This window comes from Trachymyrmex cornetzi, unplaced genomic scaffold (genome assembly GCF_001594075.2).
Source record: "Trachymyrmex cornetzi isolate Tcor2-1 unplaced genomic scaffold, Tcor1.1 scaffold122, whole genome shotgun sequence".
Taxonomy (NCBI): domain Eukaryota; kingdom Metazoa; phylum Arthropoda; class Insecta; order Hymenoptera; family Formicidae; genus Trachymyrmex; species Trachymyrmex cornetzi.
The window spans coordinates 99,264-122,106 of NW_017295784.1; the positions used below are offsets into that span (position 1 = coordinate 99,264).

At 31.3% G+C, this 22,843-nt stretch overlaps 5 protein-coding genes across 8 annotated transcripts; 2 read left to right on the top strand and 3 right to left on the bottom strand.

Annotated features, from left to right (window-relative positions):
- The first annotated feature begins 81 nt into the window (after positions 1–81).
- LOC108769464 (mucin-5AC) lies at positions 82–6,286 on the top strand. Its single transcript, XM_018520481.1, has 5 exons — positions 82–160; positions 1,466–1,587; positions 1,683–1,835; positions 1,919–2,283; positions 2,372–6,286. Exons 2-5 carry the CDS (start codon positions 1,467–1,469, stop codon positions 6,080–6,082), a joined length of 4,350 nt encoding a protein of 1,449 aa, XP_018375983.1. The 5' UTR covers positions 82–160; position 1,466; the 3' UTR covers positions 6,083–6,286.
- A 2,970-nt stretch (positions 6,287–9,256) lies between these two features.
- Positions 9,257–10,528, bottom strand: LOC108768985 (COMM domain-containing protein 3). The gene is made up of 3 exons (XM_018519722.1): positions 10,289–10,528; positions 9,942–10,213; positions 9,257–9,603 (listed from the first exon to the last, which is right to left on the bottom strand). The coding sequence occupies exons 1-3, from the start codon at positions 10,416–10,418 to the stop codon at positions 9,436–9,438; spliced, it is 570 nt and encodes a 189-aa protein (XP_018375224.1). The 5' UTR covers positions 10,419–10,528; the 3' UTR covers positions 9,257–9,435.
- Positions 10,529–11,409: 881 nt separating this feature from the next.
- LOC108769514 (polypeptide N-acetylgalactosaminyltransferase 1) lies at positions 11,410–15,120 on the bottom strand. Of its 4 annotated transcripts, none has more exons than XM_018520560.1 (10): positions 14,754–15,120; positions 14,067–14,430; positions 13,692–13,880; positions 13,393–13,559; positions 12,948–13,122; positions 12,496–12,826; positions 12,187–12,372; positions 11,875–12,123; positions 11,652–11,795; positions 11,410–11,559 (listed from the first exon to the last, which is right to left on the bottom strand). In XM_018520560.1, the coding sequence occupies exons 2-10, from the start codon at positions 14,270–14,272 to the stop codon at positions 11,410–11,412; spliced, it is 1,797 nt and encodes a 598-aa protein (XP_018376062.1). In that variant the 5' UTR covers positions 14,273–14,430; positions 14,754–15,120. The 4 variants fall into 4 exon arrangements, with proteins under 4 accessions (XP_018376062.1, XP_018376054.1, XP_018376046.1 ...); XM_018520552.1 differs by lacking the exon at positions 14,754–15,120 and adding an exon at positions 14,653–14,747; XM_018520544.1 differs by lacking the exon at positions 14,754–15,120 and adding an exon at positions 14,556–14,643.
- Positions 15,121–15,722: 602 nt separating this feature from the next.
- On the bottom strand, positions 15,723–17,997 carry LOC108769540 (facilitated trehalose transporter Tret1). The gene is made up of 5 exons (XM_018520572.1): positions 17,918–17,997; positions 17,670–17,739; positions 17,381–17,516; positions 16,728–17,218; positions 15,723–16,651 (listed from the first exon to the last, which is right to left on the bottom strand). The coding sequence occupies exons 1-5, from the start codon at positions 17,995–17,997 to the stop codon at positions 15,821–15,823; spliced, it is 1,608 nt and encodes a 535-aa protein (XP_018376074.1). The 3' UTR covers positions 15,723–15,820.
- Positions 17,998–19,194: 1,197 nt separating this feature from the next.
- On the top strand, positions 19,195–22,819 carry LOC108768633 (ribosomal protein S6 kinase delta-1). Its single transcript, XM_018519137.1, has 6 exons — positions 19,195–19,667; positions 19,747–20,874; positions 21,037–21,170; positions 21,240–22,353; positions 22,427–22,522; positions 22,653–22,819. Exons 1-6 carry the CDS (start codon positions 19,572–19,574, stop codon positions 22,746–22,748), a joined length of 2,664 nt encoding a protein of 887 aa, XP_018374639.1. The 5' UTR covers positions 19,195–19,571; the 3' UTR covers positions 22,749–22,819.
- The last annotated feature ends 24 nt before the right edge of the window (positions 22,820–22,843 follow it).

A 22,843-nucleotide genomic window follows, 5' to 3' on the forward strand; every position in this document is an offset into this window, starting at 1 on the left:
GCGGAAAGTATCGTCGCTCGAAGAATGTGAGAAGTCTAGTTTCTCAGGATGTACCTGTGATGGCAACCCGTGACAAGTTACATCTGACCCAACTTTCCTGACTTTTGAGGCCAAATGACGATTACTAAATAAAACGGACGATTTTCGCTTCGTTCGTCACGTAAGTCTGTCCAGGACATTTGCGGCATGTATGTACCAAGCGGCACCAAGTAATTAATATCTTTCTGTTTGACACTCTCATGAAACATCGAATGTGTTTGAGAGATCGCTCCATATATCATAACTCCATGAATGTTTTTTCAATTTTCTGAACCGTTATTCGATTACCGTTCCCTTTGGGAAGAAACGGTGTCATAAATAAATTCGTTAATCTTAGTAATCTCATTGTATAGCCTTCGCGTTTGCTCCAATCAATTTTATCGTTTGTATTTAGCAGCTGTTTCGTGGTCCTTTAGTTTGGTTATATTAATGATATGAGTTATGTATCGGCTGTGCGTGTTTCACATAAAATTATAGTATTAATTTATTCACCTGTTAATTTGATAGTAAACATAAATCATGTACTTATATACGATAGAAAATAGATTTATACATTTATATATTACTTAGAAAATATATTTGAGTAACCTTGTATACCAAGATACTTAAACATAATTTTATTTAAACAGATAATTGCAAAAAGAAACTTATATAACATGGCATTCAAGTGAATTTATTCTTTAATGATTAAAGAAACACATTTTACCGTAACACTGGACTATGCGTGTTTAAAAATACTACTTAGGCTACGTTCCACTAGACGCTTGCTACTTGTGGAATCATTGTTTATCAAATGTTAAACAAAACCAAATTATGCTTGTGGAATGCCAAGTAGAAGATATTTCTGAATGCTTTCATGTATTATTTTAGCCTTATTCACTGAATATTGAACACCAAATATTAATAAAATATAGTATTTCTGAACATATAACTCTGTTTTTATATTTTTGTGTAAAGTAAAAGAAATTATTATATCAAATTAGATTAAATTTATTAGAATTAATTTTTATATAATATCTTAGATTTAATTTTTTAACATTTTTTTGTGACTCTCAGCTATGACTCACTTGCTGTTTCAATTAAAATGGTTTTATATTATGAACTAAATAATTCACAAGAATTTAGACACCATGTTAAACAGTTATTCGTAGATTGTTGAAAAAGTATTATTTACATCTTATTTATGACGATATTCAGAATTATTAAAATCCTTTGATTCTAACATTCTTTTAATAATAATTAAATAAATACTTACATAAATATATAAATAATAGATAAATTTTGTATATTATTGTATTGATGTAATTGATGGTCAAATTACGTTATCTATTTTCTAATTAACGGTATACTTAATTTTGTTAAATTTTGTTAATTTTGCTTATATAAAAATATACCTATTTAATAATTTTTGTGTATTGTGTTGTAGAATGTCAGGGCAGAGTGGTGGACAACGAGTGTGTTTGGCCAGACTTAATGAACATTTGACATGCAAATTATGTGGTGGATATTTTATCGATGCGACTACTATTATAGAATGTTTACACTCGTGTACAGTATCTTTCTACTATATCACATATAACGCTGTATATTTAAACTTTATATGACTAGTAGCTAGATACTAAGATCTTTATTGATTTTTACAGTTTGCAAAAGTTGCATTGTTAAGTATTTGGAGAGTAACAAGTATTGTCCAATCTGTGAAGTACAGGTTCACAAAAGTAGACCACTATTAAATATACGTCCTGACCACATATTACAGGATATTGTTTATAAACTGGTACCTGGATGTTACCAAAGTATGTTTTTTCTTTAAGAAAAGAATTTATTTCCTTATCATATTATGTATGAGATGGTAACAATAATGAAAACATTGTTTCAGACGAAATGCGATGTCGGAGAGAATTTTATGCAAAACATCCAGAAGAATCTATTCAAACAATATCTCCTGAAGCTCGTGGAAAACCTATAGAATCGCACATATATTCTCCGGATGAATCCCTCAGCTTGTCCCTGGAATATTCTGATCCTCGTACAAAAGATTTAAGTGATACGAATACTGGGAAATCCATTTTAAGGCGATATTTTCGATGTCCTGCAGCAGTCACAATATTCCATTTACAAAAACTAATAAGAGCCAAATATGGTCTTGGTGATGTAAATAGAGTTGACATAATGTACGAAGAAGAGCCATTATGCAGTAGTTATTCATTAATGGATGTAATGTATATCTATCATTGGAGGCGGGTATGTATTTAATTAATTTAATATTGAATTCAATTATGATATGTGCATACATATTATTTATAGTAATATTGTGTTTATTGTATTGCAGAAAGTACCATTGCACTTAAGTTATAGAATATTTGAAACGTCTTCAAAACGCCTGAAATTATCGGAAGACAATGCAAACTACAAAAAATCATTAATGGATGCTGGCATTGATTCTATAGAATTAAAGGATGAGAAATCGTTAAAACGCGAGTGGAAAGAGGTGCAATTAAAAATATCAGAAACAGGAGTAATGAGTATAACCGATATATCGAATACAGTACATAAAAGGGACATCGAGACTTTACAAGATGAGAAAATTTCAGAGGAGACTATAGCCTCTATTGCGGAAATTAATAAAGCAGATTCGGTGATAGAAAATTGTGGTATACCTAAATCTGTAGAAATAATGCAATCTACTTTGATCATTGATCCAGAATTAACGAAAAATCCAATATTTTCTGATCCAAACGATGCATTCCTTGTTACGAGTGATGTTAAGTTTACAAACGAGAATTCACCGACTAAGAATTGTATGCCACTAACAACCAATCAGCACAATGGAACTGCTACAAAGCAGGCAAATGAAACAAGAAATTGCACCGCTTCTGCAAAATCGCAACAAGATGCACAAGAAGTAAAAGTCCAAAATCAAACTGTTAATGTCGAAGACAAATCTGAGACAGTTTCACAAGAGCAAAAGGCTATTGATCAATCGGCAACACAATTTATAGAGAAGAAAGTAGTTGAAATCAAAGATAAAGAAAAGATAGACGCACCTGTGGAAAAGATGTCAATAAATAATAATAACAATAGTGCGGATTTTCAGACTGAATCTCAGAAGGAATGCATAAAAAATTCAAGTGAAGCAAAAATGGTAAGTGCTGGATCAAAAATTGACGCGTTAAGCGCGAAATTACAATTTCAACCGAAAGTAGGTCAAGTTAATAACACTTATTCCAAGAAAGCGCCGAAGGAAAAACGAGCGATGTTTCAGCAAGGTACGAAAAAATCCGATGTAAAATCATCAACCGAAGATACAAAACTTACTGATGCGAAAGCGCAAACAAATTGTGAGAATGTAACGAGTAATGCATCAGTTTCGGTGGCAACTTCTTCACAAAAATCGATCGTGTCTACTACGGTGGCATCTCAAAATATTTCGGATTCCTTGCCAGTATCTGATAAACAAAAAGCTCTCGACGAAAAGAATAATCAAAGTATAAGTATTGATTTGCAACAGGCTTTGAATTTGTTGGAACAGAGAAACTCGCCTGTACTAGCATCACCAGAGTCTGCTCCGAGAACGAGTCACACCACCGGTATGATCAATCAGAGATTATCGAACAATATAGTCACGATGAGCGAGGATATTGTGTCTACTACTGTACCAAACGTTTCTACAGCCACGATTAGTCAGACAACATCAACGTTTCCCTATGTTTCGCTTCACGACATTGTAACTAACTCGGCCGTCCTAAAATCAGCATTAAAGAATTCCAGTAGCATACCTCAAAAACCATTAGGAACATCGGCCATTGCTTGTTCAACATCTAACAACCAAATATTACCGATGCCTCAATTCAACATGCAAACGTCACCCATGAATATGTATTCTATACCTACGTCGCTGAAGAATAACTACAGTAACGTAAGTCAAGATGTAACTACTGTAACGGCTGCATCCACAGCAACGATCACTACGACGGCGATGTCAAAACCAATATCGATCGGTGCGTGCCCGATACCTCCATGTCCGGATGCAATCCCTATATCTCTGATGAAACAAATATCCATGCGTAAACAGGACGTGGCCGCAAAGGGTACCAATCTGAATGAAATTTGCGCAAAAATCGGTTCCAACACGATCGGTTCGAAGATCAATGATATCTGTGCAAAAATAGGAGAAAATTCAAAGGAGAAGAACAGGGTAGATGCGCATAGTAAGTCGGAAGTGCCAGATCTGCTTAGAATAAGCGCGAAGAAGAATCCTTCTCCATTATTACCCAATTCAGATACAGCGTTGAAGCATATACCGAATATCCCGAATGTACCAGTGTATACTCCAAGTAGCAATGCGACGCCAATGGAGAATAAAAACACCAAGCCTGCCTTACCTACGTCTACATCTGCCAATGTGCTGGCGGTGTCAACGTCTTCGGTACCGGCGTCGTCTCACGCAAACCAGAGATTAGCGCCTCTCAAGAAGCAGAACCAATCGATTGGATACAAAACGTTGCGCGATCCACCTAAGTCTTGGAACCCTACATTGTCGAAAAATAATTATGTAGCGGCAAAGAATCAGGCGAAGGAGATACAAAATCAAACTCAGACTTCTATATCCGAGAGTACAAACAAACAGATCCCATCTAAACCGGCTAAGATCTTTAAAATGCGAAACATGCCACGATATTTGGGTAATCCCGCATCAGGTGTGAAGCCCATGTATGGGGTCGTAAGCGACACGAAGGAGAAAGACCAATCAACAGTCAACACGAAGGGTGCTACTCTCAATATGATGAAAATCGATCCTAAGACTTTGTCGCCCATCGTCTCCACGATTAATTCACCGATCGTTTCTCCACCACTTTATTCGCCGAACGCTCGAAGCTATCAGAATACTCCGTTCTCACGGGATATATGTCGAAACACTGGCTCGCCTATATCACCAAGGAATTCTCCGGTAAATATGTTGTCGACTAATCCATTCATACCATCTCCCACGCCCAACACTAATCCTCGGATCATATATTCTCACTTTCCATCTCCGTTCCCAGACGCAAGCCGATTTCCAAATCCTTTGATACGTTCGCCCATCGGCATTCCGCCTCCTAGTGCCTTCCACAGTAGTCTACCGCCTTCGATCAACAAGCTGTATCAGCGATCGAGTTATATACCGCAGACTACTGGTTACGCGCCAGTGGTTGGCCAACCGCCGACGGTACAGAGAATACCACCCAGCACGCATTCATCCTCGCCAAAGTCGCCCAAAGCCTCGTCGCCGAGTTCGATCTCGTCTACGTTCAATCTTGGGAAGGCGGAATCGCAATCGCCGATCACATCAACGGTGGACAATGTCGCGCTACTTCTCTCTAAGAACGTAGCCGTACCAGTGTCTGTGTCACTGCAACGAGAACTTAACGCGTTCAATCTATCCAAAACTGGTGGTTTGTCACAAAGTCCAACGTCCAACGTTGTTAAAACATCGTCCACGATGGACACGAATGATGCCAACGTTGAGACGCAGCTTGCTAAATCGAATTCTTCTTCGCTCAACTTAGTGGCGGTTACGGCAAACACCGAAGTACCCGAAAAATCGAGCTTGCCAAACAGCGCTAATGAACGAAAACAAGGTAAAGAAACGGAGGCGCGAAAGGTGCAGGAAATCGTACGATATAAAGAAGACAGCTCCAAGGCGAAGCTTACGGAAGCGAAATGCAGTGTAGAAGTTGCTGACAATGTTGCGAGCCTGCACGACAAAAAGGAGAAGAATCAAGCGGCTAAAATCAACGGCGATGTTACAATAGAACAATTCGCAAGTAAGAAATCTAAGGAAGCTGATAGTAACGACGAGAAGAAGACAACAGCAGAGACGACCGAGCGAGATGGCCAAGTAGAACGGTCTTCGCCCAAAGAACGGAATAGTATTCCGAGGATTAGCACACAAGCCAATGACTCGTCAGCAGACGGTTCCAAGAACGAAGATCTCGGTAAGAGCGGTGAGCAGATACAGGGTAATAAATCTGAAGTACAAAAAAATAAGGCAGAGACGTGATCGAGAGAGGATTAATCGTCTTTAGATGCGAGTCGTAAAAATCTTGCTACGCGTATCAGTTGCATTTAATTCGAGATGGCGTGGCTTAAGTAAGATCGATCCTGAATAAGCTTATACATAGCCCATATTCTGATGTTTACTGCCAGTAATTCTAATGTTTCCAACCGCATGATTGAATATGTATATATATAATATGTATATATATAATTGCGTTTGACATCAGCACGCGTTATCAAGAAAACATCGGAAAATAAGCTTGTTGCAAGCTGAATGAGAAGTTTTTACAACATGCCCATCATGTAAGCAGCAAAAAAAGCACTTATGATCATTGTTGAAGATTTCAAGAGTGTTAGGAATTTGTACATTTTTGTAAATAGCAATTGTGAAAGATTTAATTATTTTTTATTATAAATGAGTTATATGACACTACGTTGAATATATTATTTTATAGGTATACGTTGGATGAGATATATAATTATAATCGTCTGAATTTTCATATGCATATCCAACACCGTTATTAACGTCAACGATTCTCCGTTGTTATTATACTTGCATGTACAGATATGTATACGGCGTATCCCACTTCAATTGTACATACATATATATATATATATATGTGTCTTTCCTTTTAGTCGTACATTATTCATTTCAAATGGTTTCTAAATCGATTTGTTTAACGAACGTGACTCTTTCCCATTACAATCTCTAACAATTTTCTAATGTATATTTCTTATTAAATGTCGTATGATGAAATTTTATTAAACGATATTTTATCAAAATGTATGTAAAATTATTTCTATATGAAAAAATTTCTGTATGAAATTTCTATATAAAGAAGTTTCTGTATAAAAAAGAAATGATGTGTCTCGAGTAGCGGAAAAAAAGTAATATATTTCAAGTGGGAGGCAGTCTCTATGTCATATTTTTCTTCGTTACATATATTTTATATATATTGCAATATATAATGAAGCATATATTTTTCACGGATATGGACAAGTTGTGCACTAAACACTTGGAAAACTTATTAAAGTTACATATTTAAATCAACTATATGATTTGTATCTCTCTTAGTGCATATGCTTGCTGTTAATTTGTTAATAGTATAATGTATGACGCATTAAATGTCTTAATGACATATAATATGCGTTCTCGTGCATATTAAATGGATGCAAAGTTATTCCTTAGCATTAAGTAATTAAAAATGTCACGATCACTTTTTCGAGAAATGTAATTATGGAAAAACATGTTTATGAAACGTGTGAACACATAGTTCTTTGTAGTAGAAGAGAGTACCCATACAATGAGCACACAAATATGTGTATAAAAGAAGTATTAAGTATATAGTTAAGGTAATTAAATTAATAATAATGTTACCTAAATTTAAATTATACATTTTTATATCACATAAGGTTGATAACAAAAATTTATATAGTCCGCAGCATTGAATATTTTTGAAAAACCCTTTATTTATATTAAAAGGAATTGTACGGGATTATATTATGTGATGCAATAATGTTTCCGTGAGAAAACTTTATTTTCAACTTTATTGTCGGAAATCACCATCTTGGAATTTGCGTTATTTATGTAATCTAGATTTATATTCTATATTGATAAGGACCTAAATTGAAGAGTCGAAACGTTTATTTTATTCGTTTTGTTACATTCTCAATAAAGTTTTCTGTGCATCCGAACAGCCGATGTAGGCTCTGATGGGCTTTTTTATATTTTTCACTTATACATACATTTTCGATTAATATTTTTTTAAGGTAATATGCTTTTGTACAACATTAATGTATATTTAATGCATGTGTATTTATCACATTAGGTATCAGTTAAAGTATGTAAAAATAAAATTGGATTTAAATATCATTTTGTATACTCGAGAGCCAAAATGCTATTTTGTTCTGATATAGAGAAATTAAATTGCATTCGCACTGAGCTTTCTTCTCAGTGGCTGATCGTCTGATCAGTTGCTGGAGAAAGACGAGATTTGTAGAAAAAAAATTTAGTGTAACGGCATTTTTATTCACTCGTAGGTCTATTCTTTTTAGCTGAACTTGCACAGTTTACCTCTTTTCTTTTTCTTTCTCAAGTAAGAAGAAAAACAGGAAAGATAAATTGTCCAAGAAGTTCAACTAAAAAAAAATAAGCCTTATACATTTTAACTGAACAACATTTTTGTTCTTCACTGTACACTCATTGGTAATTTATGAACATAGTAATTTAAAAAAAACGAAAATCGAAAAAAATTCGCTGTAAAATAACTACCCATGTTATCAAAGTTATATAAAATCTCGTCAGAGTATTCATAATTGTTTCCACATATAATATAATTAAATAAAAATTTTTTTACTTTGAGACCAGTTCGATATCGGAACAAAAACAATATAATTTCGAGGGTAATTTTGAAAATATTCACTGCTAATGGTAGTGAAATGTCCGAGGCCTTATCCTATCATATATCGAATAATTAATATGGAACAATAAAAATGATAAACTGTATGCGATATAAGTACGAAAAAAAAATTAGTTAACAATTAAACACTGTGATCATTACGTTACTTCATCCTAGAGATGGAGAAAATATTTTAACAAAGCAAAATTATTAGTCCTAAAGTATAATATTTTTTTTTCTGCCTTTTCACTTCCTACTTTGCCCATTTTCTTCGTTTTATGTCTGTACTTTCCAAGCTTTCTCTACCGTTTTCTTTCTCAACTATTTATCTGTATCCATATATACTTTCATTTTTTAATATATTTGTGCGTTTTGTTATCCGTTTACATAATCCGTGCGTATTGATGAAAGAGTAAACGAGCATAATTTAAGAAAAGCATCAACAAAGTGAAAAAGTTTGCTAAATAATTTTAATGATTAGAAATCAATTTCTCTTAAATATGCAAAATTTTATTTGTATATAATGTACTATGATTATAAAATATATATTACATATAGTAATAGCAAAAGAATTATTAATTAACACAACTTTATATTTAATTAATTATATAAAGGAATAAACTATACATTATAATCATAATATTTTTCCGTTTAACAAAAACAAAATTTTAGGTAAACACTGGGCTGCAAAATAAAAGATGTATTGTATTTTTACGTAGTTTTTATATATGTGTATATGTGTATGCATATACATGTATAAACATACGGAAAAAAAACAATAGTGATTCTACATGGAATTCAAAGATTCTCTTCACTACTTATGCAAAAATATAATTGACTGCACTTACAGAAAACTGTTATTATTCATATAAAACATTATCCTTATATACAAATTACTACCAAAGCAAAGTTAAAGAAGGAATTTATAAACTGTACATTATAATTACTCATTAGAAGTTTATATATTAGACATTTTTTCAATGTGTCTTATAGCATCCTTCAACTTGTATACCAACTCTTGTAACTGTTGTATGGTACACGTAAATATTACATGCCTCACTTGATTACATTTTTTTGTACTTATTCGTATGTTATAAATTGGTACATTGGTAAATCGAGTGCTAATCTGCATTAAAGAACAAAATATTTAATTTTTATATATACAGATTATATAATAATAAATTATTTTCGTATTGTTAAATTACGGGAGCTTTCCAGCAGAGGCACAAATTAACACAATAGTCATTCCGTCTTTGTTTCTTACTAATTATTGTACAAGGACAGAATGACTCTTGAGTCAATTTGTACAACTCGCTGGTTCGCGTAAAGTAGCCACAGTAGTGTCGCTGCGCGTAGCTTAGCGCCGAGACACTACCAGTGTCTCCAGATATCTTGCTGGAAAGCTCTCTACATTATGTGAGGTAACAAAATCTACATAACATTACTAAAGAATAGTGAATTTACCTTGACACAATGGTGCAAACGCCAATCTATGTCCACTATGTGGGGTAAACTATTTCCTGTCAATTCCAGCTGAGTCTGGATATTTTGTTTATTGTTTATATATGTACTACATAACGTTTCAATTCTATGCCCATTAATGTGTTCATTATGTAGAAAATGTTTTAAGCTTTCCTCATCGTAATTATGTCGAGCAGCCTCTATAAAGAGGCAGGATACATTAGCAACTGCAGCCTTTATCAGATCTGATTTGGATGGATGAACAGTTGCGATACCTGATATAAAAGATAATTAATTACATTTGTATCTCAAATATTCTTATATTTTGAGAAAAATTAAAACTTATTTACTTTTTCCATTGTTATTTTTAGAAATATATAACATTATAATATCTAATAACTGTAGAAATGCTTCTTCGGGCAAAATGTTGCTATTTTGGATGCTTGCCAAGCCATCAACAATTTCTTTTGCCAATTCCATCTCATAATATAATATCAATACACTTTTTAATAAACATAAATACAAATATTTTAAAAATAACTGTTAATAAAAATAAGCTAGTTTGCGCACATGTACTTCAACAATCTCAAGTTTTTAAAAATTACAGTATTGATTATTAATTTTTAATAAATTTGTTGATAAATTTGTCTGAAATATGGACAAAAATTATGTTAGGCTTATGTGTTAAATATTTGTTTATATATAGTTTTATATGGACATTTCATACTTGATATTTATAAATACCATAAGAAATGTTGAAATTTTTTGTTCTTATTTTAATACCGAACTATGCAAAAGCTATTTTTTATGTGAAAATATCAAAACATTATAATATCTGTCTTTTTCGGAAAGATTTAAATTAAATATCTTTAAACAATTCTAATTATTATTTATTTAATACAAAATTTCTTACTAACACGGCAATTTTAAGAGAGGAATCTCCACCACGGAGGTTAGTATAAGTTAGCGGGTGAAACTGAGAGACTGTAGAGACACCATTCGGAATAATTGTGAATTACAGGCTCGTACTTTTTTTATTACGGCAAAAATATTAAAAAATGTAATAATATAACGCGTTTATAATTGACAATTTTTAGGATCGATAATACGATTATTTATAAAAAATGTCAAAATAAAAATTTGCTAAAGTTATATTGTATTACAATTAAAGGGCGTAGAAGACATTTTCGTTTATTACAAATTTTTAAGAGTCAAAATGCAAAATTCTGCTTACAAGCTTTATTAATAATACAAAGAATACAAAAATTTTCTAAGAAAATATCCCCTCCTCCCAAAAAATAAAACATAAATGTCACTTTTTTCTAAATTTAAAAGGTAATCTGTAAAATTTCTCTAATGATAATAAATGTAATATAACTAGTTTTAAAATTTGCAGAGAATATAAATACAGTTTACAAAAAGAGTAAAAAAAGCTTTGAATATACTCTAGTGAAAAGAAGAACACATAATGCTATGTAGATAATACTTTATTAAAGTAAAAATCAAATTTCCAAAACTGATCTGGCGCATCAGTGCAGCGAGCTGCTCGTACATCTTCATCACTGTGCAATTTAGAACCATCGAGACAGAGACCAGTTTCTACATGTATTATTCTGCCATCCTATGATTAAAGATCGTGATAATATAATACATTTTTTAATCACTCATGAATTATAGAAAGGTGCCTGTTAATATTAAAAATTAATATAGCACCTTTGTGAATATCCATTCCTTTCCACCTTTCTCATTGCTGCAGTCAGACATTTCAATTTGTGCATACGGTCCTGAATCAGTATCCAATATTCTTCCACAGGTCTCTTCTCTCCGTAATTCACCAGACTTGCTCAATGAGAAAAACTAAAAATTGCCCAAATACAACTAATTTCTTTAAATTTAAATTTGAACAGAATTACGTTAATGTGATCTGTATTGGTACCTGACTTGGATATAGCTTAGTATGACAATTATATAAGCCTAAATTATACGGTTTATCATCATCATGTTGCAGATTGTCTAAACACAATCGTCTATTACGCAATCTGACACGACCATAAGCTATTGCATTTTCATCAGGGATAAATTTTTCTGGGTAAACATTATTAAGATACCACTTGAAACTTTTACACTTGAGCTTTTTCCGCAATTTCAAACGTTCGCTTATATCTCCAATGAGTTCTGGATTGTCCTATGGATTTTATTTATCTGTATAACTGCAAAAGGATTTTAATCACATAACATCTGATCTTACCTTGAATTCACTACGATGAAGTAAAAATAATCTTTTATATTCATCCATCCATACAAATGCTAAACGGGCAGTATTTATTCCATGAGTATCTTTATCGTTTGGAAATTTATATGGATGAAAGTTTCGAAATATATGGCCAACCCGAGAGCAAGGAATTATTTCTAATGTGCCACCGCATTGCCAAATCTGTTGAAGAATATCAATTTATATTAGGAATATAAAATATAAAATTTTTGACATACACATGCTTATGATTACAATTATATTATAAGCTTATTAATAAACATACTTAAAAAAAATTTCACTCACTCGAAAAGATATTTCCAAGTTTTCGCCTCCCCAACCATCCATCTTATCATCGTAACTACCGATTTCCCAAAAGTATTGTCTATTAATAGCAAATAGACCGCCTGCCATAGTAGGAGATCTAGTTGGTGATATAGGAGAGAAACGCGATTCAATTTCGTGTTTCTGAATAGTTATCCACGTGAAATGTCCCGACCATGTAAAACCACCAACTTGAAAGAAAAACGCTTCATTATCGTGGAAGTATTCTAATGTCTCCTCAGAAATGTTATCAATTATTGGCATTAGTACAGCATTTTTATCATCCTTTATTCGTTGCAACAAAGGCTGTAACCTGCATTATGTTAAATGGTATATATTAATAAAATTTTCTCTTATTATATAATAATTTTAGGATATAAAAAAGATATAGGAAAAAATAGTGTCTTCTAGTTAAATTGATATCAGAAAATTACCAGTCTTTAATAACTTCACAATGTGCGTCCAGGAAGACTAGAACATCGCCTACAGCATTTTTAGCTCCATGAAGACGAGCCCGTATCAATCCTTGTCTATATGGCAATCTCAGTAGCTTTACTTTGGCAGGTAAACGTGTCGAAAGATAATAATCCAATTGCCCCTGAAGCTCTTCTACAAATTAACACACACAAAAAATACATTTTACATATAACATTAATTATGTAACCTATTGCATTCTAATATTAAATGATTAAATCATTTTATTATGTAATAATTTATCTCTTATGTAACAATTACTTTTTAGAAAAAGTATTTCGCGGGCATTACTGCTAGACTTAAAATGATGCCTAACACACAACTTATCTAACAAATATATATTTTTGAAAACTCTAACGAATATGTTAATTTATATATTAACCATATTAATATTAATTTCAATACCTTCTTCACTATGATCATCCACTAAAATAATTTCTTTTAATAAATTAGGTGGAGAACCCTTCAAAACACTATGTATTGTGCGTAATAGAACACTCCATGGTTCATTATAAAAAATAATTATTATACTAGCACTTGGTAATAATTTGTCATACGTAACATTCGCACAGCTGCAATATAAAGTTCACTTAAAAGTACAAAGTTCAAAAAATATTTTATATATACATCTACATATAATGTATATATTTATATAAAAACGATTTTTTCAAAAAAACGCTACTCCATACATGTTAAAATCTTACAGCGGGTTGCGTGCATCTGGCAATTTTCTGGTTAATGATATCTTATTTGAGAGAATGATATTCAATGCTTTTTTTGCAAGTGCTGCTTCACCTAGAATCTTCTCTCTTCCGTATAAATAAGCAGGTTCCCCATTGTTCCCAAGACCAGGTACAATATCATGTTCAAATTTCGATATTTGTTGCTCATACCTTATAAAATATCATTTTGATCTAATATCACATTAGACAAAATATTGTTATTTTAACAATTATTTTATTAGTATTACATCAGTCTAATATATTTTGATTCAGTAAAAAACAAAGAAAGATAACTATGTAAGATTTGTGAATAAATAAATTGCTGTTATTAGAGAAAGTAGCATTAAACAAATTTACCTCTCTTTCTGTAACCTTTGTAACGCAACGTCCACATCTTTCTGTGTCTGTGAGTTATTGCTATTTCTTAGATATCCAGATTGTTCTTTAGAAATCTTGGAGTTGTCATTGGTACGAAACAATTGTTTAGCAATGATTAAAATGCCAATTATGTACAACGTGCAAAATGACAGTTTTAGCAAAAACTTTCGGCGAGTAAGCATCATTTTTTTGAAGAGTATACCATTCTGACGATTATCAGATAATTGACATGATATGATTGTTAATGTTGATAAGAATGTTGCCGTTAGGTTATGGTGGAGCAACACTTGTCAGATGTGCGAGGTATCACCCGTTGTATATTTCATTCATATCACGTGCACATCTGCAACAGGTGAATTAAAGTTCAGAATTAAAACATTACTACAACCCACTTCGTGTGCACATTTGAAAACTATCGTATTAATGCAGTAATAACGCTACATATGTTGTGATATTAATGCAATGTACTAGATACGCTTGCTCGTTATGAACATAAGAAAAAGAACGAGAGAGGAAAAGGTTAAATTTAAATATGTATCAGTGTCCATCATGGAACTGCTCCAACCGGTTGTACATTTAATATACATATCTCTATCTATCGCTCTCTTCCTCTCCTTCTTTTGTAAGGTCGCGGAATAAACATATGGGGTGGGTGATATCAATTACCAGATAGCCCAATCTGTCGAAAACAGATTTTGCAAAATGACTACTGCAAATCTTGTCAGTACAGTAAACAAAGTATAACAAAATCTGCTGAAAAAAAAATATATAATAGCATTGTGGAAATATATATATCGAGCAGAGTTTATGCCATTTTATATGTTTAAATAATATAGCTTAATAAATGAAATGGCTGTTATAAAACAAGTTTCTATTGACATCCTTTTGTGTGTCAAAATATTATAGGCAAACTCTACTGTATTGGCAGAACGGGCTTAATTATAAATTGGTATTAATTTGCCCCAATATTCTACTCATATTTATTGACAAACTACAAGCATGCCTTACTAAAAATCTAAATAAAATTTTCTTGCTCTTTCACATTGCAAAGATTTTATAATTTTGTAATTAAAAATTTGTACATAAAATTAATACTTTTTATATTTTATTGCACAAGAGTTTCGTAAAAAAAAATCCGATAGATTATCCACGTATACATACGAATAATTAAGTTGAATCTGTATACATATTTAATAACAGTAAATGCATTAAAGCAAAAATACTGTAACTGTATCAAGTATTCCAAACACCGTATGTTTTTTCAATAACAGTAGGCTATTTGGTTGATCTAAAAAGTCGAGTTTTCCTCAGTAAATGTTAAAGAAAAGCATGCACCTTTTTTACCCAGTTAGTTCTCTCAAATTTAATTTATAAAAGATCCTTTTAATTATTCATAATTCGAAAATCATTGACATTTTAATATTTTCGGCAAGGAAAAATCGATACTAGTTCAGTCGAGGAATCTAATCAAAATAATATCTACGATGATTATATAAGGATATCTTTATAAATAAATTACTCATTTACATAAGGAAGATCATAATTACAATATTTAAAATACAAAATTATTCTATTAATTACATTTTTTCCAATTTATTACCAAAATTAATATTGAGACGTTAGAATGTTTCCTGTACATAATATTAACAGTCCCGTCTCCCCTAATAGAAATTTTACAAATACCACATCATGCAAAACGCACACAAATAAAACGAAAATAAAAGCGACAAAAATCAAGGATCTTCGGAATTAGCAGATCTCCTTGCATCATGCATTTTTTTCTTTCTTGTGGAAGAGAAAAATTTTTCAATATCGGAAAATGATTTGCCCAAAGTTTCAGGCAGAAAAAAGTATATAAAAGCTGCGCCTGTTAAAGACACGAAGCTAAAAAAGAAAAAAATGCCCTCGATGGTCATGCTTTTCAAAATGTACGGATAACTCTTTATAACGGCAAACATGATTATATAAGCAAAAGAAACCATGACACCTCCACCAATACCACGTATAGACACAGGTAACAATTCTCCGATCAATGTCCATGGTATAATTATAAATCCAAATGAACCAGTGCAAATATAAGCTAATACAAAGAATAGTAATAGCCACTTTTGATCCACCATGGTTTCCTCTGTATTACCATTTTCATCGTACGACACTGCAAAATGCATATACATTCCAGAAAGAAACATAGAAATAGCCATTCCAATCCCACTCAAGATGCAAAGGACTCTTCTACCATATTTTCTACTACAAAAAACTGTTACTATACTTATAACAAATCTAATGGTACCCAACATAACGAGTGCACCGTGTTCGTTAAAATTGCCAAATGTTCCACCCATTTCGCGAAAAACAGAAATAGCATAAAATATAATCACATAAGAACCAGATAGTTGTTGTAACAAAAATAGTGCGAAAAGTATCAGCATAGGCTTATAGGCTTCCGGGGATGCAAATGTGTGGTAATAATTTTTTACAGATACTATAATATTTTTTGACGATTTATCATTCACTACAAGGTTTCCACAAGTCTCCATGATTCGCGAATATTCTTCCTCATAAATCTAGAAAACATTTATCTGTTGACATTCTGAAATATATTCCGAATAGATATTGCAAAACTTGCTATATCGTACTCACTGTTTGCCTTTTGTTAAGTTGCCTCAAACTGTGTTTCATTTTGCAAATTCGTTTTTCATCAAGCATACCATTTTGAAAACATACGAGCCAGTAGGGACTTTCAGGTACAAAGTAAAGTGTAAAGAAAATAAAACACTCTAATACAAAGAAAATTATGTTCATCTTGCGCCAATCTAGCATTACAGCTAAACAACAGGGAATTAAAATACCAAGGGACACAAATACAGAAGTAAGGCAGAGAAGCATTGGTCTGATTTGTGGATGTGTAATTTCTGATATATAAACCAGACCAACAGTTGTTAAGCCTGCTGAGATTCCAGCTACAATTCGAGCCGCATAAATAGTAATTAAGGATTTAGCAAATATCAATGAAGCCCATGATATTGCTGCAGGAATACAAGATAATAAACAAACTATTTTGCGTCCAAATTTATCCATTAGAGGCCCAGCAATGAGAGATCCTATTGGCAATGTTACTGTAACTAGACTTGCTATAGAACAAAATAAATGTAAAATAATACATAATATTACTACCATTCTAATTTTCTATCTAATATTAAAGCACTATGAATAGCAATTTTAGTCTCTTTTCTACTAAACAATCTATGGTGTACTCTTTAAGCACAAATATAAAATTTTATCATTACACGTACCTATCCAAGATGCTTCACTTTCAGTTACTTTCATATTAACATTATCTGATTCTAAACCATCTAATAAAATAGTACTGTAAGCCATGTTTATACCACTCTTTATGGTCATACAATGAATTATACAGCTTGCAATAATCTAAAAGATATATAATTATTTATTTTAGTTAATCATCTTGTATCATAATTATTTATAGTATTTATAAATTATCTGTAAGTATATATATATTGTATTTATAAAATTACTGTATCTGTATATATGTGTATGTATGTAAAGATATTGAAAACTTGCCTGTGGCGTTACATCTGCCATTGTAATTTTCTCTTTTGAGTTTCTATTGGTAATTCGTGGAAGAAAATTACTGCAAAAAATTGAAATTTCCTATTATTCTTAAAACAAAATAAAAGAGACAAATAAAATTAAATACATTCACACAAACTTAATCATATAAATTATTTTTACAAATAATTTTTTAATTGTATGTACCTATAATAAGAAATGTTAATATATACTTATTTGAAAAATTCCATTTTCTTTACCTGACTTCATTGTGAAGTTTTTTATCATGTTCTGTAACTGTGTGTGTCTTTCCTTCAACAATTTTTTCTATTTTGTTCATTTCAAATAATAATAATAATATAAAACTGACTATAATATTTCTGAAATATAAAAATAAGTAAAACGATAAAACACGGTATATATTAATTAGTAGATTGCATCCAATTTTAAAAGCAGTAAAAATGTAAATACAAATGACATTGTTAAATATTCAGAAAATAATTATTATAATATTAGGATATATTTTGAAATTAAGATTAAAATTATCATTAAAATACATTCAATTAAATTAATAAATTGGTATATCTCAGATTATTTTTAGTTTCTCTGAATGGTATTGTATTACATCAATACAATAACATTTTTAAATTAACAGAATATGCAATTATAAACGTATATATTTGCATGCATTAAACAAATTATATAATCGCCATACTAACGAACATAAAATAATAATTAATTCTAATTGATTTCGATGTTATTATGATACGAAAGAACTTACGCCTATTTATGATAATATTTATCATCAAAAATGGAAAAATATAAAAAAATCTTCATAAATGCAGTAGCATGTTTATCGGTACTTATATTGTATGCCGATTCTGGCCGATATTTCATACACAAGCAATTTCCTCCGTTCTAGATTGCCTTTGAACAACTCTCTAAGATAGGAGAATCTTTCTTTACTCACTATATAAGTTGTCATGTGATCATATTAGAATGACAAAACCAAATAAGTTATAATCTATCCCAAATAAATTATTCGTATTGGCAAAAAAAAAACAGAAAGATCACGTTCATTTTTTTTGTAGAACTAACTCCCGTACACTAACGCCAACTAAAAAAAGTGTATGTGAACGTAAACTACATAGCAAGATTCGTACTTATCAGCTGATACAATGCAGATGTGTCGATAATAACAGAAAAAAATGAGATCACAACAATATATACGAATAATATATATATGCAGTCTTGTTTATGAAACATCTATATATGTATAATAATAAATAATAAATTTAAAATACCAGGATATTAGAAAATTTATATCAATAGTCGATAATATCAATCACCGGATATTAACATAGCTACGCATGCGCGAAATGGCCTCTTTAATTCTATCATGGCATGCGTTCCATTTTACGCTCACAACGCTCATGGAATCATTTCATCTTTGTCGTTAATCAAATGTTGAATAAGGACAAACGACGCTCGCGAGCGTTGCGAGCATTATATGGAATGCAACCTATTATATATGTATATATTCTACATATATGACATATCAGTGGATTATCAGTGAACATATCTGTCAAAAGAAGGATTATTTAGTACCATAAGGGAAACTGTATATCCTATCACTTTTGTTTTAATTATTAGTTAAATGTAACATGTGATCTCGAGTTATATATAAAATTCGTATGAAAATACGAACCACGTAGAACGTAAACGATCTCACACGGGTACCAATAAAAATATTATTGTCATTGTTGGTTCTGCAAATATAACATAATGTGTAACAAAACAAGGGAACAAGCGAATTATTTTTGCGTTTATTTATATTTTACAAAATTATAACAGATGAGAAATCTCAGTATTGTGTAAGTAAGAAAGATCCTACTGATCAATATGAATTAAGTGATGGCACCTGCAAAAGATAAATGGATTAGACGTTTTATAATTACTGAAACAAAGCGGCACAAGAAGGGCTTTACAATCTACAAAGTTACTTCTATGGTACATATATATACATGACACATGACAATATTATATTTTCCTTTTAGATTTTGGTATTAAGTTTCTTGTTTTTTTTTAGGTATTTCTGAAATCCTCTCATGAAGAAGTGTCAAAGATATCTGTATGGAAGCGTTATAACGATTTCAAAAAGCTTCATGCAGAACTCGGTCACTTACACAAGCGTTTTGGAACGAAAGAAAGTTTCCCACCTTTTCCCAAATCAAAATATTTTGGCAGATTTGAAGCTGAGGTCATAGAGGAGAGGAAGAAATATGCTCTTAAATTTTTGGAATTTGTAGGACGATACTCGTACTTATACTCAAGCGATATCTTTATAACATTCTTTGAAACTAGTCATGCAGATAATTATAATAATGATTGCGCACATTCCTTGAGCTCAGATACATCTGAAGATGATCGTATTATTGCTTTGAGTGATCCTGTGCTTGTAAACGATAATACAATGCAAAGTACCTTCGAAATTCCATGTTCATTGAAAACATCTCATAATGTATTAACAAATCCATGTTCTTCTTTGTCAAATGTCATTTGTGCAAACAAAAATGAATTTGCACATCGGAGAAAGAATGAATCTCATGATAGTATTAATTTACAGAATGTTAACGTTAATAGAAAAGAAAGCTGTAAGACAGCAAAATTGCATACGCAAGATATTATTACTAAACAGTATGATGTACATCAAAACAAAAGTTTTGATAAGAATGACATGGCAACACTCAGCGACGTATCAGGATTTGATAGTCTGAACAACAATATCAGTAAACCCTTTTTAAGTTATGATACACATTCTACATATTCTGTGATAATACAAGAGGAGATAAATGATTCTCAGGCACAGCCAGATTCTACACAGTATCTCTTGATAGCAGCTGCTCACATAAGTGCAGCCTTCAAACATGAGTCTATAGCCGAGTATGAGGAAGCTTTTACACAATACAAACTGGGAATATCGTGTCTAATAAATGGTGTACAATTTGATCCAGACAGTACAAGAATACCAGGTATAAAAGATAAGATATCAAAGTATTTAGCACGGGCTGAACAGTTATATAACAAACATTTAAATTGTAACATCTCCAAAGTAAACAAACCAATATCAGAGCTTCAATATTATAAAGTACTTAAAATAATGAAATCCGTGATGCTCGTAATGGATATACGTGCAAATTGTAAAAGAATAATCAAGGTAATTTAGCTTGCATATATGATTTATATAAATTTTATTTTTTATTATACATAAGGGCATTAATATAAATTTGAAATATAATAAATATTTGGAATATATATTAAATATAATAATAAATAGTTTACGATATTTTTAGTTTATAATTGTAATTCATAATTTCAGACTGTAGAAAAATCTTGTATTTATGAGGATAGTGTAAGCAATTATGTGTTATACAAACAAGTACCTTATATGGTACTTTTATACGCATGTATTGAAACTGAGACTACTATATTTTTAATCTTACAATATGCAAGGTACAGTATCATAAATTTATTTATTAATGTAAATATATTATATAATATTAATTATATTTTACATTATAGTTGTGGAAGATTATGGGACTTCGTAAGACTACATTATAAAGAATTTGACAGTCTGTATGATGTAACTTCAAATCATACATATATAAATAAAGATGTCAATGGAGAAATCAGCAGCAATGAAAATATTTATCAACCAAATAAAGCGGATACAGTTATAGAAAACAATAAAGTACAGGGAAATCGTCGATGCACGACAGATCAAAGTGAGATCTATATGGAAATGCCTACTATACAATTATTAGAAAAATCGCAAGAATTATTACAATCCGTTAATGCAACATTAAAAAAAAGTAATTCTATTGCAAATCGATTAAATGAATGTAAGGAATTGAGACATTCAGAAAGTACACCATCGCTGAATGTAAAGACTGTTACACAGATCCCTCAAAAACCAGATCTTATGTTATCTAATGTTCATCACAATAAATCACATACTAGTAATACGAAAGTAGATAACATTATTGTTGCAAAGAATCCTTTGACGAAAGGTTTCATACAGAATAAAGATTTGAAAGGCAATAATTCTTTATTAATGAACAATAACGAAAATTCAAACGAGTCAAGAAAAATTTGTGCATCTGTATTAAATGGAAGTTGCGCGACTCGTGAATCACTCAAAAATAATAAAATGGTCAATTTATTGCACAATTCAAAAACTATTTCAATACAGAATGTCTCGACCAATAATGTATTACAGATCTGTGAGAATAATAATACTGAAAATATATCCGATCAGATAAATTCATCAAACATTAATTATAGCATTGATGAGACACAATATACGACTAAAGAAAATAATATAGATGAACAGGAGTTTTGGCAAGTACCGGAAGTTGTAATTCGGTCATGGGCAGCTGAAATTCTTTTAGCTTTAGAAGCACTTCATCAGCAAAATATCATAATTCTCGATTTCAAACCTGATAATATTCTTCTGGATGACGCAGGACATATCCGGCTTACTTATATTATACCACAGCACAATGTTGAATTATCTAAACTAACATATCCATATTCGTCACCTGAGTCAGTAATGTTTTCTCCGACCATTCCTGTTACATCCGCCACAGATGTTTGGAGTTTCGGAGTTATTTTGTATGAACTACTTACTGGCACTGTATGTAGAAAATTGGACATTAATTATAAAAAAATTATATACCTTTCACAGTAATTTAACTTTTGTTTCACAGATGTTTATCAGAAGTCATCCAGGATCACTTCACTCACATTCCGCAATTAACATTCCTAGCAGATTATCGAAAAATGCAGGATCTTTGTTATGTGGCGTAAGTTTCATTGTGTTATTCTGTTGCATTTTTTAATATTAATCTCATGATTTTTAATATTTAAGAAATGATAAACTCTATATAATGTTATTTATAAAATATGTTATGTTTATAAAAATTGTGATTGCAGATGTTAAAATATCATCCAGAAGAGCGACTGACAATAGATGAAATAAAGCGTCATCCGTTTTTCGCAAGAACTGATTGGTTAAATATGATTTCTTAAACTTGATGCTTACTAGGGAATTCATAAATTTTATACTTGTTATAATAATTGTACAAATATTTATTACATAGCGGGGATACAATCTTATTTTGTAG

What these genes read in the sequence shown, in the direction of transcription:
- LOC108769540 (XM_018520572.1), bottom strand. Translation starts at nt 17,997, where the DNA reads ATGAACAAAATAGAAAAAATTGTTGAAGGAAAGACACACACAGTTACA. An exon ending in AAACTTCACAATGAAGTCAG is followed by an intron (nt 17,740 to 17,917) that starts GTAAAGAAAATG and finishes AATTTTTTGCAG; the next exon opens with TAATTTTCTTCCACGAATTA. An exon ending in TGGCAGATGTAACGCCACAG is followed by an intron (nt 17,517 to 17,669) that starts GCAAGTTTTCAA and finishes TATATCTTTTAG; the next exon opens with ATTATTGCAAGCTGTATAAT.
- LOC108768985 (XM_018519722.1), bottom strand. Translation starts at nt 10,418, where the DNA reads ATGGAATTGGCAAAAGAAATTGTTGATGGCTTGGCAAGCATCCAAAAT. An exon ending in TAAAAATAACAATGGAAAAA is followed by an intron (nt 10,214 to 10,288) that starts GTAAATAAGTTT and finishes CTTTTATATCAG; the next exon opens with GTATCGCAACTGTTCATCCA. An exon ending in GTTTGCACCATTGTGTCAAG is followed by an intron (nt 9,604 to 9,941) that starts GTAAATTCACTA and finishes TCTTTAATGCAG; the next exon opens with ATTAGCACTCGATTTACCAA.
- LOC108768633 (XM_018519137.1), top strand. Translation starts at nt 19,572, where the DNA reads ATGGCACCTGCAAAAGATAAATGGATTAGACGTTTTATAATTACTGAA. An exon ending in TTAATCTTACAATATGCAAG is followed by an intron (nt 21,171 to 21,239) that starts GTACAGTATCAT and finishes TTTACATTATAG; the next exon opens with TTGTGGAAGATTATGGGACT. An exon ending in ATGAACTACTTACTGGCACT is followed by an intron (nt 22,354 to 22,426) that starts GTATGTAGAAAA and finishes TTTGTTTCACAG; the next exon opens with ATGTTTATCAGAAGTCATCC.
- LOC108769464 (XM_018520481.1), top strand. Translation starts at nt 1,467, where the DNA reads ATGTCAGGGCAGAGTGGTGGACAACGAGTGTGTTTGGCCAGACTTAAT. An exon ending in TATAGAATGTTTACACTCGT is followed by an intron (nt 1,588 to 1,682) that starts GTACAGTATCTT and finishes TGATTTTTACAG; the next exon opens with TTTGCAAAAGTTGCATTGTT. An exon ending in ATATCTATCATTGGAGGCGG is followed by an intron (nt 2,284 to 2,371) that starts GTATGTATTTAA and finishes ATTGTATTGCAG; the next exon opens with AAAGTACCATTGCACTTAAG.
- LOC108769514 (XM_018520560.1), bottom strand. Translation starts at nt 14,272, where the DNA reads ATGATGCTTACTCGCCGAAAGTTTTTGCTAAAACTGTCATTTTGCACG. An exon ending in TGTGAAGTTATTAAAGACTG is followed by an intron (nt 12,827 to 12,947) that starts GTAATTTTCTGA and finishes AACATAATGCAG; the next exon opens with GTTACAGCCTTTGTTGCAAC. An exon ending in TTCATCGTAGTGAATTCAAG is followed by an intron (nt 12,124 to 12,186) that starts GTAAGATCAGAT and finishes TAAAATCCATAG; the next exon opens with GACAATCCAGAACTCATTGG.